The 15,207-nt window shown below is 41.8% G+C and overlaps 1 protein-coding gene across 18 annotated transcripts in view; it reads left to right on the forward strand.

The window, feature by feature from the left end:
• The window catches only part of NEK11 (NIMA related kinase 11), a 253,722-nt gene that overhangs the window by 195,866 nt on the left and 42,649 nt on the right, over positions 1-15,207 (forward strand). For 14 of the 18 annotated variants that reach the window (XM_035705157.2, XM_049099933.1, XM_049099937.1 and 11 more), the window contains one exon: positions 3,630-3,726. The exons of 2 other annotated variants lie outside the window; for them this stretch is intronic. In XM_035705157.2, coding sequence (XP_035561050.1) covers positions 3,630-3,726 — 97 coding nt within the window. Of the gene's footprint in view, positions 1-3,629; positions 3,727-7,813; positions 7,839-9,097; positions 9,123-15,207 lie in introns of those variants that run through there. 2 more of the 18 variants (XM_049099941.1, XM_049099940.1) reach the window with 2 other exon arrangements.

Below are 15,207 nucleotides of genomic sequence, written 5' to 3' on the forward strand. Positions count from 1 at the left end.
AAGTGGCATCTGTCTGCAGTTGTGTTTCCCTAGTGCCACAGGTCCTCCTTGTCCCAGGGAAGGCCTTGTTGGGGATGCAGGAAAGGAAGCAAGAGCTCAGATTGTTCCATGTTACATTTCCTGTCACCACCTTCTTTTCAAAATGTCTGGATGCTGTGTTTTGATGCTGACCTGTGGTTTGAGCTGTGAGCACAGTGGTATTCTCCAAGGGCATGACCATAGTCACTCTCCCTTTATTCTAATGGGATCACAGTCCCCTTCTAAGGAACACACAGCCCACACGGTGAGTGGGTAGGAGAAAGTAGGACATGGTTGCCATTGGATCCCCTGCTCTTCTCTGGTTTGAGACCAAAGTCAGAGCCACTGAACACGTGCCACAGGGCTTTTCACAGAGATGCACCCGAGTCAGGTATCTTCAGAACTCACCACTAATGTAATAGACTAGTCAGAGAGTTTTTTGTTTTTTGAAAAATCTACCTTGGCTATCCCTTGCATGTACACATACCCACTTTTTAAAAATCACCATAGGTATAAGCTGTGTTTGATGACTGGTTGGTGCACGTTCTTCTGTCTTAGAAACTGAAAGGAGAAGAGTGCTGTCTAAGCAATGCTTCATGTCAGATCCACTGTTCTTTAGAAAAAAGATGGAAGTGTAGCAAAAGTGAGGGGCAGACTTACTCATGGGAAGGTACCACTTCCAACTCCTGCCTGAAGGCTCCTTGGGAAGGGAGATGGTATATAGTTCTCCTGGGAAATTTGTGAATCCATAAATGCACCTAATATTATGTGTCTTACACATACATACTACTTCCAAGTCTATGGATATTTTGTTGAAATTAATAAAGAGAATATTAATTTGAGAAAATCAACATGGATTCATCTATTTTTTACATCTGAAAAAGAAGAGATCTAGAACCAGAGCTTCATGGGCCTGCAACCAGAGCAGTTGCATGGTGTCCCAGGCTCAGAAAGAGGCCTTGAACCTGGAGTTCAATAAAATTCTTAATAATTTTATTTTTGAATTTGTGTTTTATGAGTGAAGTCTGATGGGACAATGGGACCTATGCTAGGGACTTGATACCTCACTTATACGCAGCCTCCAGCCACCTCCCTGAGAAGGGTTCCCTACCATCCTTTCCCTAACTACCCGGCTCCTACCACCCTCCATTCCCTATGAGGCCATATGCACAGTAGGGGAGGATCAGGGTCGGGTGGGGCCCTTGAGCCCCTGCAAGGGTCTTCAGCCTCCTTGAGAGTATCTATCCCAGTTCTGAGGGAGAATATTAAGTGCCCAATAAAAAAACACCATGACAGTCCAGAGAAACAGAAGAAAGAAATCAATTTTTCTCTTGTTTTTGAACAGGGGGCCTTGCACTGTCATTCAGTTCTGGGCCTCACAAATTATGTTGCTGGCCAGTCTAGAGCCTTATCAAAATGTGGCCCCAGGACCAACAGCATTGATATCAGTTGGAAGCTTCTTAGAAATGCAGAATCCAGGTCCTACCCACACATACCAAGATAGAATTTACATTTTAACAGGAGTTCTGGGCGATTCATATTAAAGTTTGAGAAGCAGCGGTCTAGAACACACTCTGGGATTCAGTGACCCTGGGATTCATTGAATAAGGTGAAGTCTGTGCTTCTAGCCCAGTCGTTTTCATCATGATTGCTAAATGTGTTGTCCTTTTCTTTGACATAAAGCAACTGCTATTCATGGTGAAAGGTGGGATGGAGAGGAAAAAGCCTGGCCAAGAAGAAAAACTAAAAAAGGAATTGGTCTGAGCACCAAGCTTTGCCAGCCCCGGTGCTTGAAATGTTGTTTGCCTTGCTCTCTACTCTTGGGTTCACGGCTTAGCATCTTTCCCATCAGTGCTGAGAGCCCTACTGAGGGGAAGAGTGGCCACATTAAAATAAACTGCAACTCTTCTGGAAATTTCTTTGACCTTTATTTGCATGAGTCTTCAGGACTTGCCAGCTCTCTGGAAGAGAAGGGAAAGCAGCACCTTCTTTTCAGTCTTGGCAGAACTGGTTTTTGAGCTTGCGTTTTACTTGGCATGGTGTGGTTATTGTTTTAGTAACTTCAGGATCTAGGAAAGATGATTATAAAAAGCAACCGACAAGAACATGAAATGACCCCCCCCCCCCCATGCATCTCTCCTCCTCACAGAAGCCTTCCTTGGGGAGAAGCAGCTGTCTGGCCAGAGCTGGTGGGAGGGAAAAGCTGAAATAAAGCTTCTGTCTGATGCCAGGGAAGGCTGAAGCAGGTCTGGCCTCAGGATGTGGAAGGGGGGTAATCTCCAGGAGGGAGCAAAAGGAGAGCAATCAGTCACTGGCACTTGTGTCTTAACGTGGGGGCGTAACTGGTGATGTACCAGGAAGAGCAGGTTGTTAATTTAACTATTTGTGAATGTGCCCTTTATAGAATTCGTACCTGTTGATCTGATAATTCTGCATCTAGGGATAGAGGCTGAGAGGAGATCTGACGAAGAGTTAAATGTTCATCTCGGTGCTGTCCATAAGAGCAAACAGTTCAAAACATGTCCTCCAAGGGGGGGGGGGTGTGTACAAAAAAAGGGTGTATCTGAGGAATGTTAGAATTTGCATTTAATTTTTTAAACTTAAAAATATCAGAAGAAAGCTGTACTAATATGTGAGATGAGAATTGGCTCTCAGTCCCTTATCTGGTCCCTAAATCAGACAGTCACATATTATAAGAGATCAGGTGGGACGAGTGGGAGTATCACAGCCCGAGTCCCTTCTGGGGCAACTACGTGGATATAATTTATAAATGAATATCAGAGCGTTCAATGTCTTCTCCTGATGGAGTGTGAGGCACGTAGTCGGGGATGTAAGGAATATAGGAGGAATATTCTATCCCAGTCAGGAATGACCATGCAAACCCAACTCTGGTTGACCCCAGCCCTCGCTCAGGGGCCCACCTTAGCTTCTTAGTGGGAAGTAGTGTGGTTTCAGCTGATGGACTATTTCTTTGCCTTCAGTTCCAACATGCCTTGTAAGAGCCTCCGGGGCATATCGGGAGGACCTGTAGCTTTCTCAGCAGATTTCCTAACTGCAGCTCTCATTAACAACGCTTTACCTCCTGAACCCAGTTTTGGTTTTCTGCTCTATTCTGCTGAACTTCATGGCTGCAGATGACTGCCCACCAGCTCCGGTCAGCATCTTGCTTTCCGCTGCAAAAAAAGCAATGTTCAGGTGTGGGATTAAGATAAAGGGAAAACTAAGCTTATTAGAAAAACTGTCTCAGTCATCGAAGCAAATACCACACCTGCTGAGAGAGACTGCCGGAGGCTGCTTTGGCCATAGATGCGTTTCCCTCGAGCTTTCTAGTATAAAGCCCATCTTCTAAATAATGGTGTTCTGTTTAAATAATCCTTTTGGAGAGAGGCTTAGTCCTGGAATTCCTTGTGCATATTAAAACTATAAATAATCTTGTCATTAGGAATAAATCTCCTTAATGTGCATGTCATAATTGAATTCATCTCTAATTAATGTAGCATTACCTAGTGGCAAAGGTGGATTAACTTCTGTTTTCTGATTGCCCTTGAATGTTTCCTCCAAGTTGCTGGAGGGCTGATGAAGTCAGTGAGGCCTGTGCATTGATTTTTCAGACACAAGGACCATGACCAGCACAGCTCCAGACATGTCCCCGGGACCAGCAACATTCAACAGCACAGTGGCCAGGACCAAGATGAAACACATGAAGGAGTAAGTGGCATGCTGCTTGACCCCTAGGAGAGTGGAGTGTTAGAACATATTGACAAAGAGTCCTGTCCTATCATGGAGCGCTGCTCCGCTTGGTCTCCACAAAAACAACAGCGATGCTTTTCTAGAAGCAAAGGTGAATGGAATGTGTAAAAATTCAGTTGGAAAGGCCTGAATCTGCCTCAGAAACTGCTGCTAAGGTCTGAATGTGCATTTACCCCCTGCCACCAGCCTCCCCCAAATTCAGACGTTGAAACCCTAACCTCCAAAGGAGAGGGTATTAGTAGGTGGCTTTGGGAAGTGCTTAAATCATTAGGCCTTGTGAATGGGATTAGGGCCTTATAACGGAGGTTCCAGAGAGCTCCCTAGCTCCTTCTGCCATGTGGAGACACAAGGAGAAGGCGCTGGCTCTGAATCAGGAAGACGGGGTCCTCTCCAGAAGGCGACCATGCTGTTGCTTTGATCTTGGACTTCCCAGCCTCCGGAGCTGTGAGCAATACATTTCTGTTGTTGATAAGCTACCCAGTCTATGGTATTTTATAGCAGCCCTAGAGAATAAAGGCAGCACCTGTTACAGACTTCTTGGCAAAGAAGAAACACCCAGGTTCCTAGTCTAAATTTTCCTGTACAGTTCATGTCTCTAGATTGAGGTTGGCAAATTCTCTCTGTGGGGGGCTAGATAGTAAATAGTTTCGGCTCTGTGGGCCATACAGTTTCTGTCACAATTACTCAGCCTTGCTGTTGGAACAAAAGCATCCTTAGGGGCACCTCAGTGGCTCAGTTAAATGTCTGCCTTGGGCTCCGGTCATGATCTCAGGGTCCTGGGATTGAGCCCACAGGCTCCCTGCTCAGTGGGGAGTCTCCCTCTCCCTCTGCCCCTGCCCTTGCTTGGGAGCACACATGCTCTCTCTCAAACAGATAAATAAAATCTTTCTTAAAAAGCAGCCTTAGGTAATATATAAATAAGTAAGCATGACTGTGCTTCAATAAGACGTTGTTTCAAACTGATATTTGAATTTTGTATAGTTTTCAGGTATCACAAAATATTATTTTGATTTTTTTCAACCGCTTAAAAATGTAAAAACAATTCTTAGCTCACAAGATGTACAAAAACAGGTGGCAGGCCACAGATTTGGCCCGTGGGCTCTAAAGTTTGAAGACCCCACCTACAGATGTTCCAACTCAGAAACTTCTTTCTAAAATCGACTTCCTATACTGATGGTGAATGGTTAGGAAAGTTTGGCAAAATGCATACTCAGGAAAGTTTGGCAAAAATTATTTTTCAATCGATTCACATTTATATTGCAACACTACACGTCATCGTACAGCTTAATGTTTGAAAGCAAAGGAGAAAAAAGTACTGGAAATTATTTCTAAACCAAAAGCTAGTAATGTATTTAGATACTTATTGTTTCAAGTCCTGCTTAGGTCTGAGTGGCCACATAGTAACAGAGTTTACCATGGCAACAAAGTGATGCCCAGGAACTGGAAGGAAGAGGGATTTTGGACTAAACTTTCCTGCCTCTGCCTGCTTCCACTTCTCTTTGCTAGGAGACTGTGGAGAAGCCTTTGCTAATCTCCCAGTTCTGATAATCTTCAAAGAAAAGCTACTCAACTATTTTGCTCTTAAAATTTAATAATGTGGTATTGTCAGATGCTTGATCTAAGACTTCATTACTCTTGCAAAGTACCCAACATCCCATTTGCTAATGTATTATGAAATGCTTTAAATAATTAAAATGAAAGTAGTTTTGGCAAAATAAATGGCAAAGATGCGTTCTGGTGATTTCATTTTAGTATTTTTTTTCCATCCTTGTTGCTTGACTGAATTTGAATTTGAACTGGGTATTTTCTGGCTTATGTTTTAATGCGGGTTAGTGCAGTGTGGATTCCCTCCCCGTGGTCGGTATTGCTTCTTTGGCAGAATAACCTGCCGTCCCCTCGTATCCCATGTAACAAGGCCCCATACCATTCCAGAAAAGACGAAAAGGAAATTGAGGCTATAGGGCTGAGTATCTTTTGAGGTCGTGGTGTGTCCTGTTCAAAGACTCAGAACACAGCCAAAAGAGAGGGGATCTTGCCATTCTTTCACATTCTTTGCACCGTAATATAGTGTTTGCTCTACATGTGGACACAAGTGTTGGGACACAACGAGAGATGAATTACCTTTATCCCAGGGAAATTACAATGCAGAGAAAGCACCAAAATTCAAAGTGGAAAGCTAAATGACCACACAATGATTTTGTAAGATGAAGTAATAGTTAAGAACAGCCACTTTTTAAAGAAAAGTGGGATCATGGCCATGTGCCAAATGGAGTAGATGGTGAGAGTTTCGAGGTCAGAAAGGAAAAGTCAAAGAGGCCACTGGGTGAAGTGGGAACTTGGCCTTGTCCTTAATAGAGAGGTAGGATTTGGAAAGGTAAATAGAAGGGAGGGGAGGCTGGAGAACAATAGATTTGGAGTCAATCATGGCTTCACCAATAATTGGTTTTCTGATCTTAGGCAAGTGATTTTTCAAAGGTTAGGTTTCCTCATCTGCAAAATGGTCATAATATTATTGCCACAGTTGGGTCCCTGGGAAGGTGGGCTTGGAGATGGGGATTACTGTGTGGGAGGTTTGTGAGGGAGTGTTCATGAGGCCAACACATGTAGAAGGAAGGGGAAGGAAGTGGACTGGGCACAGGGACACATCAGGCTGTGACAGTGGACCCTATGGAGAGCTCTGAAGTGGGGATGGCCCTGCAGAGCTGTCCTGAGTTGGGACAAGAGGGCCAGACCTTTATAGCCCCAGGCCAACCAAGCAATGGATGTGGGCTCTCCTAGGAAGGGACTGTGACTGAACAAGATATTCTTCAGCCAAGGCTTTCCACCAGTGGTACCCCCAAGGCTGGAGAGCACCTGCAGGGCCCATGGTGATGAGGAAGTGACATAATGCAGATAAAACTGATACATACAAGGGGCTTTAAGTATCAAGGATTTAGTACCTATCATTAAGGAATAAAGAAGATAGCTTCTTATTAAAAAAAACTATAAGGAATGCAAGGGGTATATTTTAGGGATCCTAATTGCATCAGGTTAATCATGTTAATTTTTTAAAAATTGATTTTGAAAAATATTAAGCCTATAGAAAAGTTTAAAGAATAGTGCAATGAATATGCTTCACCTAGATTCACCAGTTAACATTTTTGCATAATCTCTTCACTTCATATCTATATAATATATACAAATATTTATACATTATTATAATTGTTATTACCGTGTCATTTGAGAATAAATTTTATTCATCATGATTTTTCACACTTAAATATTTAAGTGTGAAAGTCCTGAGAATATGGACATGCTTTTACATAACCTCAGTAAATGATTAAATTTAAGATATTTTACATCAATATATACTATGTAATATACTGATCAACATTCAAACTTCAGATTGACTAAATAATGTCCTTTATACCATTTTTTTTCTGATCCAGGATATAAGCCAGTTTCACACATTACATATAGTTGTTATGTGTCTCTGGTGTCATTTATTTAGAAACAGTTCCTCAGTTTTTGTTATCTTTCATGACACTGACATTTCTGAAGAGTACAGGTAGGTTATTTTGTAGACTGTCCCTCGATTTGGCTTTGTCTGGTATTCCTTTATGATTAGATCTAGGTTTTCCATTTTGTATGATATCCTATATAAGTGATACTGTGTCCCGAATTTTTTAAAAGACTTATTTATTTATTTGAGGAGTGGGTGGGGCAGAGGGAGGGAGAGAATCCCAAACAGACTCCACATTGAGTGCAAGCCCAATGTGGGGCTCAATCTCACTACCCTAAGATCATGACTCGAGCCAAAACCAAGAGTCAAACGCTTAACTGACTGTGCCAACCAGGCTCCTCTCCTGATTTTTTAAAAATTTAATTTGGAAAGTTACAGACATACAAAAGTAGAATAATATTATTAATCCCAATGGACTCATCAGTCAGATCAACAAAGATCAACTCATGGTAAACCTTGTTTTATCTCTACTCCCAACTATTATCCCATGTTACTCTTAGAAGAGTCCCATTCACCATATTTTGTCATCCATTAATTTTTCAGTTATATGTGAATTTGAACCTGCTCTCTGACATCTCCCTTTTGGATGTATGTGAGGTATGTCAGACTCAGATGTCCATTCGAACTCCTGATTTCCCTCCCAAACATGTTCCCTTCACAGTCTTCCCCATCTTTACATAAGTAAGGTAAGGTCCAGGGAAGAACAAACCTTCTGACTCAGTCATCAATGCCTCTAGAGGTTTACTGTGTGATGGTTTACGGGTATCAGGCAAGTGGCTTCATCATCTCCTATTGTGAGAAATCAAAGCGCTCTAAGGAAATTGGGGAATAATATGTGCTGATCCTAATGCCATGTTTCTTCAAGTTCTCCCAAATGGGAGACCCTGAGGCTTGGTGAACACTATTATATGCAGTGGCAGGCATAGAGCAGACCCTAACATACTGGTCAGGAGGGGGAAGGTATGGGGCAGGAAGACAACAACTGCTGGAGTTCATATCACTGCTTATTATTACTAGTGTGCGCCCTTGAACAAGTTACTCAGCCTCCTTGTGCCTGAGAGTTCTCATCTGTAAAGAAGAGCCAATAAGGTTCCTACTTCATGGGGTTGTTGTGAGGTGATGTCATGTTGAGATCATGAATGTATGAAGTGCACTTAGGACAGTTCGTGGCACATAGTAAGTGCCCGGTAAATGTTAACAACTTACAATGAGACTCTCAATATATATGTGGTTACTTCCTCTTGAAAAGCCCCAAGTGAAGTATTTGAAGGTATTGGCATGTGTTAGTCTGCTAAGTGATGTTTTATACCTAAGGGCATCTGTGGGCGAAGAAGCTGTGAAGATATTTATATAGTGGTATTTTTTTTAAGCATGCAAAAAGAAGTGCCAGTTCTCTGGGAAAGTGTTATGAAGTTGTTGAATATAAAAACCAGCCATTTACCATCAGTCTCCAATACTCAGTTTCCTGTCACAGCTACTTTTTAACTCCTGCTGGGAGACCATTCCAGAGATGAAAATTCCTGCTGGGGGCACAGGCAGCACTGAGCTCTCAGCAGCTGTTAGGTGGTGCCACTCATAGTCTTTAGAAAGTCTGCAGAATCACAAGAAATCAGTATTGACTTCCTTTCTAAGTGGTTTCCATGCACACTTGAAGAGAGATTGTTATTCATATATGGATGGATGGATGGATGGATGGATGGATGGATGGATGGAAGAGCCTTTGTGGCTCTATGGGCCCCTGTGGTTTCACAAGTCTCCTGAAGCTTCTCCTCTGCCCTGAGGGGTTTTTGGATTTCTGTTGACAAGAGCTTTCTTTACCTCCATTAGCTGTATTTGATTCCAGACCTGGTTCCAGAATGGTGCAGTTGATCAGCTTCCAGCTCTGAAGATAGTAGGTGACACACTGTTGCTAAGGGATCAATCCTTTAACCAACACAGGCCAATGTATCATGCCACAAAGGTGTTTTTCAACCTGAGTGAATAGTTCTCCTGGCCTTTCTATATCAAGTAATCTCACTAGAGTCCTTAGCTTTGCTACTTACAGTGTGGTCCATAGACCAACAGCATCAACATCATCTAGAAGCTTCTGAGACATGCAGAATCTCTGCCCTCACCCCTCCTAAATTAGAATCTGCACTTTAATAGATTCTCTGGAGATATATTACAGTTTGAGAAGCACTGAATCCAAAGGATTTCACCCTGAGGTAAGTTTGTTACCAGAGTATGAGTTGGGATCCATCTTAATAAAAGCCAAATATATAAAAATATATTTATGTTTTTAAAGCCTCAGTTTTTTAGACTTTTTTTTACTTGTTTTCTATTTTTTTTATTAAGGGAGATACAATTATATCTAAAAAACTCACCTTTTTTAGTATTAGTTCTATGAGTTTTGACAAATGTGTAACAATAAAATTCACTTTTTTTGGTATATAGTTCTATCAATTTTGTTAAGTGCGTATAGTCATATAACCATCCCCACAGTCAAGATTGTGGACTAGTTTCTTTTTCTTTTCTTTTTCTTTCTTTTTTTTTTTTTTTTTTTTTGTGTGTGTGTGTGTGCGTGTGGACTAGTTTCTATAGAAGTTTATAGAACCTCTAAAAATTCCTTGTGCTTCCTCTCTGTAACCCATTTCTCCCATCATACCCTACTCCTGGCAACCATTGATCCATTTTCTGTCCCTATAGTTTTATCTTTTCCAGAATATTATATAAGTGGGCTCATCACTTAGCATCATAGGCCCCAATTGTAACTGGATGGTAGTTGTGGATATAGACCTAGATCTATGAATAGTTATATGAGAGACCCTTGTAGTAGTTCTGAATTCCTCTGTTCTCCATGGAATTGTCACAAGGAGAGCCAGGTTTGGGGTATAGTTTCAGACATGTCATGAGCAGTTGTCCTGAAGGTTTGGGGACTCACTAAGCCTGCCAGTAGAGGGACTCACTACCCAGGATACTTTGAAGAGGAACTTCTGGTTTCCCTGTCAGGGATTTGTCAGGTTCTTGGAGTGGCCAAGAGGCCTTAATGCCTGGGAACCATGGGGGTAGAGGTGGACTCTACTGTCCTGTCAGTGGGACAAAGTTCTAGGGATGGGATCCACCTGACTAAGACTCTGCCTGAGAATGGGCACCCGTGGAGAGAGCCTAAGGGTCTCCGGGAGCTTCTGAGCCCATTTCTCCAGTGGGAAAGTCAATGTCCTGAAAAATGTCTCAAAGTCTAGATTTTGGAGTTGAAGGGAAATAGCCACTTTTGGCTGAAGAAATTTCCTTGTTGAGAGGGATGGCAGCTCTTTGTGCTCACAGCTCTAATTCACCTCTACATTGACAATTCATGCAACAGGGCACAGGAAAAACAAAATATTTGTCTGTGTGGATGTGTGTCTCCTCTTTGAAAAATACAATGACACATATATCAGGCTTCCTGAAGTGGTTCACAGCTCACTGATATTCTGGTCTTTTTTTGAAGCCTTTTTCCCCCCCTTCTCTCTGTTTGATTTTAGATAGTTTCTATTGCTCTGTTTCCAACTTAACAAATCTCTTCCTCTGCAATGTCTGGTCTACTATTACCAGTGTATTTTTCATCTGAGACACTGTAGTCTGGCTCTACAAGTTTGATTTGAGTCTTTTTTTAATGTATATATCTTCATGTCTTTGATTAACATGGTCAATATTTCCTCTAGCTACTTGAACAAGAAGAATACAGCTTATTTTAATGTCCTCATCTGCTAATTATATTTTCATTATATATAAATATATATCTATTTTATCATTTCTGGGTTGGTTTTGATTGAATCTGATTTTGTCTCCTAATTTTAAGTAATACTTTTCTACTTCCTGTTATTCCTGGTGATCTTTGACTGAATGTCTGGCTTTGTGAATTTGACTTTGTTGGTGCTGGTTATTTTTGTTATCCCAGCAAGTCTTGAACTTTGTTTTAGGATTCAGTTAAGTTCCTGGGAAACAGTTTGATACCTTTGGGTCTTAGTTCTGAGCTTCGTCATGTAGGACCAGGGCTGCCTTTAAGCTAAAGCTGATTATTGCACATTACTGTGGTGAGACCCTTCTGTATACTCTACCTAATGGCCAGTGAATTGTCAGGCTTAATAATAAAGGACATTTTGGCAAGTATGAAGAGGCACTCTTCCTGGCCCTGTGTGTGAGCTCCAAGTACTTTTCTCTTTATAGCTCTTTTGCCTGGTTCTTTCCTTTGCCTCAGTAATTTCCTCACATGCATGCAACCCATCTATATTTAGCCAAATCATTAGTCTCTATATGGGTATATCAAGGTTTATTTGTTTTAAATATTTAGAAATTGCTTTTTTCTTACTTTTGTTTCTTAATTATGTAAAGAGGTTCCATGAGTCCAAAGTCAAATCCATAAAAAGGTATATTTAAAGAAGATAGCTTCTATCCTTGATTCCCTATCCTATTCTCTCTCTTCTCCAAAAGGGAATAATCTAAAAAAAATTATGGACCATCCTTTCATTTGAAAAATATATTCAAATAAAGACACCCTATCTCTCACTTCTTAAGAAATTGGTAGCATATTATATACACAGTTTTGTCTACTTTACTTAGCAATGTATCCTAGAGCAATGTATCCTTACTTCATAGTAGTATGTAGTGTTCTCACAGCTTCCATGGTGTCCTTTGTGTGGATGGACTGCTGTTCATTCGCCCTGTGCCCTAGATGGACATATGGGTTTTTCCAGCTTTAGCTTTTACAAATAGCACTATAATGAATAGCCTGTGCATTCAGCTTTTTTATTTCCAGTTTATCTTTGAGTTAAATGTTTAGAGATGGGATTGCTTGATCAAAAGGTAAATGCATATATAATTCTTGTAGGTAGTCCCAAATGCCATTTTGCATTCCAGCCAGCAATGTATGAAAATGCCTATTTTTTTGGTTTCCTCACAGCATATGTTATCAAACTTGCATTTTATGTTTTCTATTACCTTACCCCCCTCCTTTTTCTGCCTTCTCCACCATCCCCCCCCCCTCCAAAACTTTTTCTCTGTCTCTCTTATAAATGTAGTCTTTCACTTTTTTACTTTGCTTTTGGTATATTTTTTGGAATTTAGGAAGTTGTATTTTCATCTCTGTCAGCAAAAACACTTGAGAGTCAAGTACAGAAAATGTCTCAAAAATCTAGATTTGGAGTGAAAGGGAAGAAGCCACGTTTGGTCTCAGGGTTCAGCTGAATTTTCCAACCCATTTTACCAGCAACATTGTTTATTGGGAGTCAATGGTGTTGCTCACATGGATTAACAAAAAGTGATACTTTGGAGGGGGGGGGACAGGGGTTAGACATTTAGCCCGTGGTTTTTGTGTGAATTATCTTAATGAGGTGAAGGAATTCATGATGCCCTAACTCCCTAACATGTAGGAGGAACACTTTTCCAGGACTGTTGATTTTGATGTCAGTGGTCTTAGCTGATGAACACCTGGAGTCAGTGTAGTGATGCCCAGATGGGCACTGCTCCCCCATAAGAGCATATATATATATATATATAGTCTTTGTTGAAGAAGGTGGAAAGCAAGGTATTTCTTATGGAGCTGCCTAGTGCCCTGGTGTATTTCACGGGATGCACTCACCACTTACTTGTGTGGTACACCCGACACAGCCACTTCGATACTCAACACTGGTTAATGCATTTGTGTGTGTGTATCACAGAGGCCTGTCCTTGGCCAGATGGCACTAGATCTTGTGTTAGCTGCAGTGGTTGCAGAGCTTTCTTTGAGTGCTGCAGGGCTACGGAGAGTTTCCTGCCAATTTCATTTCTTGAGCTCTCATGTCAGCTGTTTGGAAAGGTCAGAGCACAGCCCTGGCCGAGTACTGTGATGGGGAGGTAAAGTCAACTATTTAGAAGCTGCAGAAGGCACCTTGAGGTTCTATAGTAACCTTGAGGTTAAACATAGTAATTGGTTCAGTCTCCGCTAACTGGCTCAGAAGTTCTTGAAATTTTTCTGTCATTTTCAATCACAGAAGACCTTGACCTAGGAAGGTCAAACTGAAGATGAGAAGCCCACGACCTTTGTTGTCCTTCTCATTAACCTGATATACAGCTCATCGTGCAATAGCAATTACTTGTAAAAATGATGGTGGAGGACTAAGCACTTGCTAAAAATGCTTCCAAGATGGAGTTGCGTGAGGTTTGTAAAAGTATCAGCTCAGTTTTCTGAATTAGACCAAAGCCATAGCAATGTTTATATGAAGAGAAGCTTGCTTGCTTTCTTTCTTTCTTTTTTTTTTTTTTAGAAGCTTGCTTTCAATGCACAGAGATGTAATAAGGGAGCTAAGACACCCTCTGCCACATGCAGCTCTCACCACCTACCTGTGAGATGGCAAGACTCCATTTTATAAATAAAGAGGTTGTATTTCAGGAGGTTAAGAAGCGTCCCCACCGTCACACAGCTAGGACATGGCAAGGCTGTGTTTGGAATAGAAGTATGGTTAATTCCAAGACGAGTGCTGCTAACCACAACCAGGGCCGGATGGTGCCAGTGGGAGCCAAGTGATACAAAAACGTGGGTCCCATCAGGAACTCTAAAAGAGCCTTTTATAAACCACAAGCCTTCCACAGGCCTGTGGTCATGTTCTAAAACCTACTCGTTCTCGTTTTGCAGTTGTAAGTATTTGCCACCCCACTTTAAAGGTGGAAGATCTGGAGCTACAGAAAGGCCAAGTGAGGCCCAAGGCCAGAGCTAGCTTCCAGGCTCGGTCTGCCGCCATCAAATCCTTGGCCCTGTTTGTTTCTCACATGCTTTTCTGAGTTGATGAGTATTTGGTATCTATATTTGACTGCATCTCATCCTCTCAGACTAGGCTTCTCTTTTGTCCAGTATATGTATTTAATACAATTTCAGGATTTCCAAGTGCTTCGTGAATAAAGCTCATTCTATCTCACTGATTGAAATGACCTTTCAATGTAGAAATAGATGAAGTGATGTTCTCTTTTTCACTTTCCAAATCTCATTGAAGAGGTGTTAGTTATGCTTCCGACGTTCCCTTTCTTTAGTAAATGGTCAGTGTCAGGCAGCAGCACTTCTGAAGGAACTGCTGATTGAAGCCAGCATTTCAATCTCAAAAAAAAAAAAAAAAAAACTTGTATGTAAGGAAAGCTGGTGACCAGCAAATGAGGGCTTCTCGTCCCAAGAGCACTGGTTTCAAATCTACATATGAGGTTTAAGAGAATCTTTACAGAGCTGGTCAGACTTCTTGCTCAGCTCTGTCAAGGTCTACAATCAATTAATTAGGTTTCTCTTAAGAGTCTGTTATGTGAGGTGCTAAGTGCTGTGAGGCGCATAACAGGGGAGACACCTTACACCCTAGCTAAGGAGACTGGACACTTGAAGTATGATTCACAGACTGAGGAGAAGGTCAAGTGCCTCCTGAGTGGAGCCAACAGCCAGGAGGTTCAGAGGAGGGGCTCAGCTCCTCCAAAAGGTTGGACGGGTCCACGCCCTGCTCAGATGATTTTTTTCTCCCTCACGTGGACCTGTTACATCCACTTCCCTGGCCCAGGAATGACTTAGTCCCTTTCTATGATGGTAAAGCTCAGCCTCTTAACTGCCAACCCACATGTCAGCCAGTTTGTTCTTGCCTCTTAGGTCTAGGCACCTTTGGTTCAAGGCCTAAACCCACGTCCCATGATAGTTCACAGCCTTCCTGGGAGTTCTGCAAATCCCTACATGTTCTGAATATCTCATCTTCTGTCTCCATTGTCCCCATTCTGCATCATGTTGGTCTAGACTGAAAATCTAACCTCTTTATCCCTTTCCCTTAACCAAATGGTCTGAGAGGGCAGCAGGCTTTTTTGAAGATCTGGAAGCCAGTGATAAAGGCTTCATGTCACAAAGACTTAAGCAACTTCAAACTAGTCACTTAGGCATCCCTGTTCTTAAAGAAATGCTCTTTAGCCACCTGTTGCAGATA

Source organism: Canis lupus, chromosome 23 (assembly GCF_003254725.2).
Source record: "Canis lupus dingo isolate Sandy chromosome 23, ASM325472v2, whole genome shotgun sequence".
NCBI classification, from domain to species: Eukaryota; Metazoa; Chordata; class Mammalia; order Carnivora; family Canidae; genus Canis; species Canis lupus.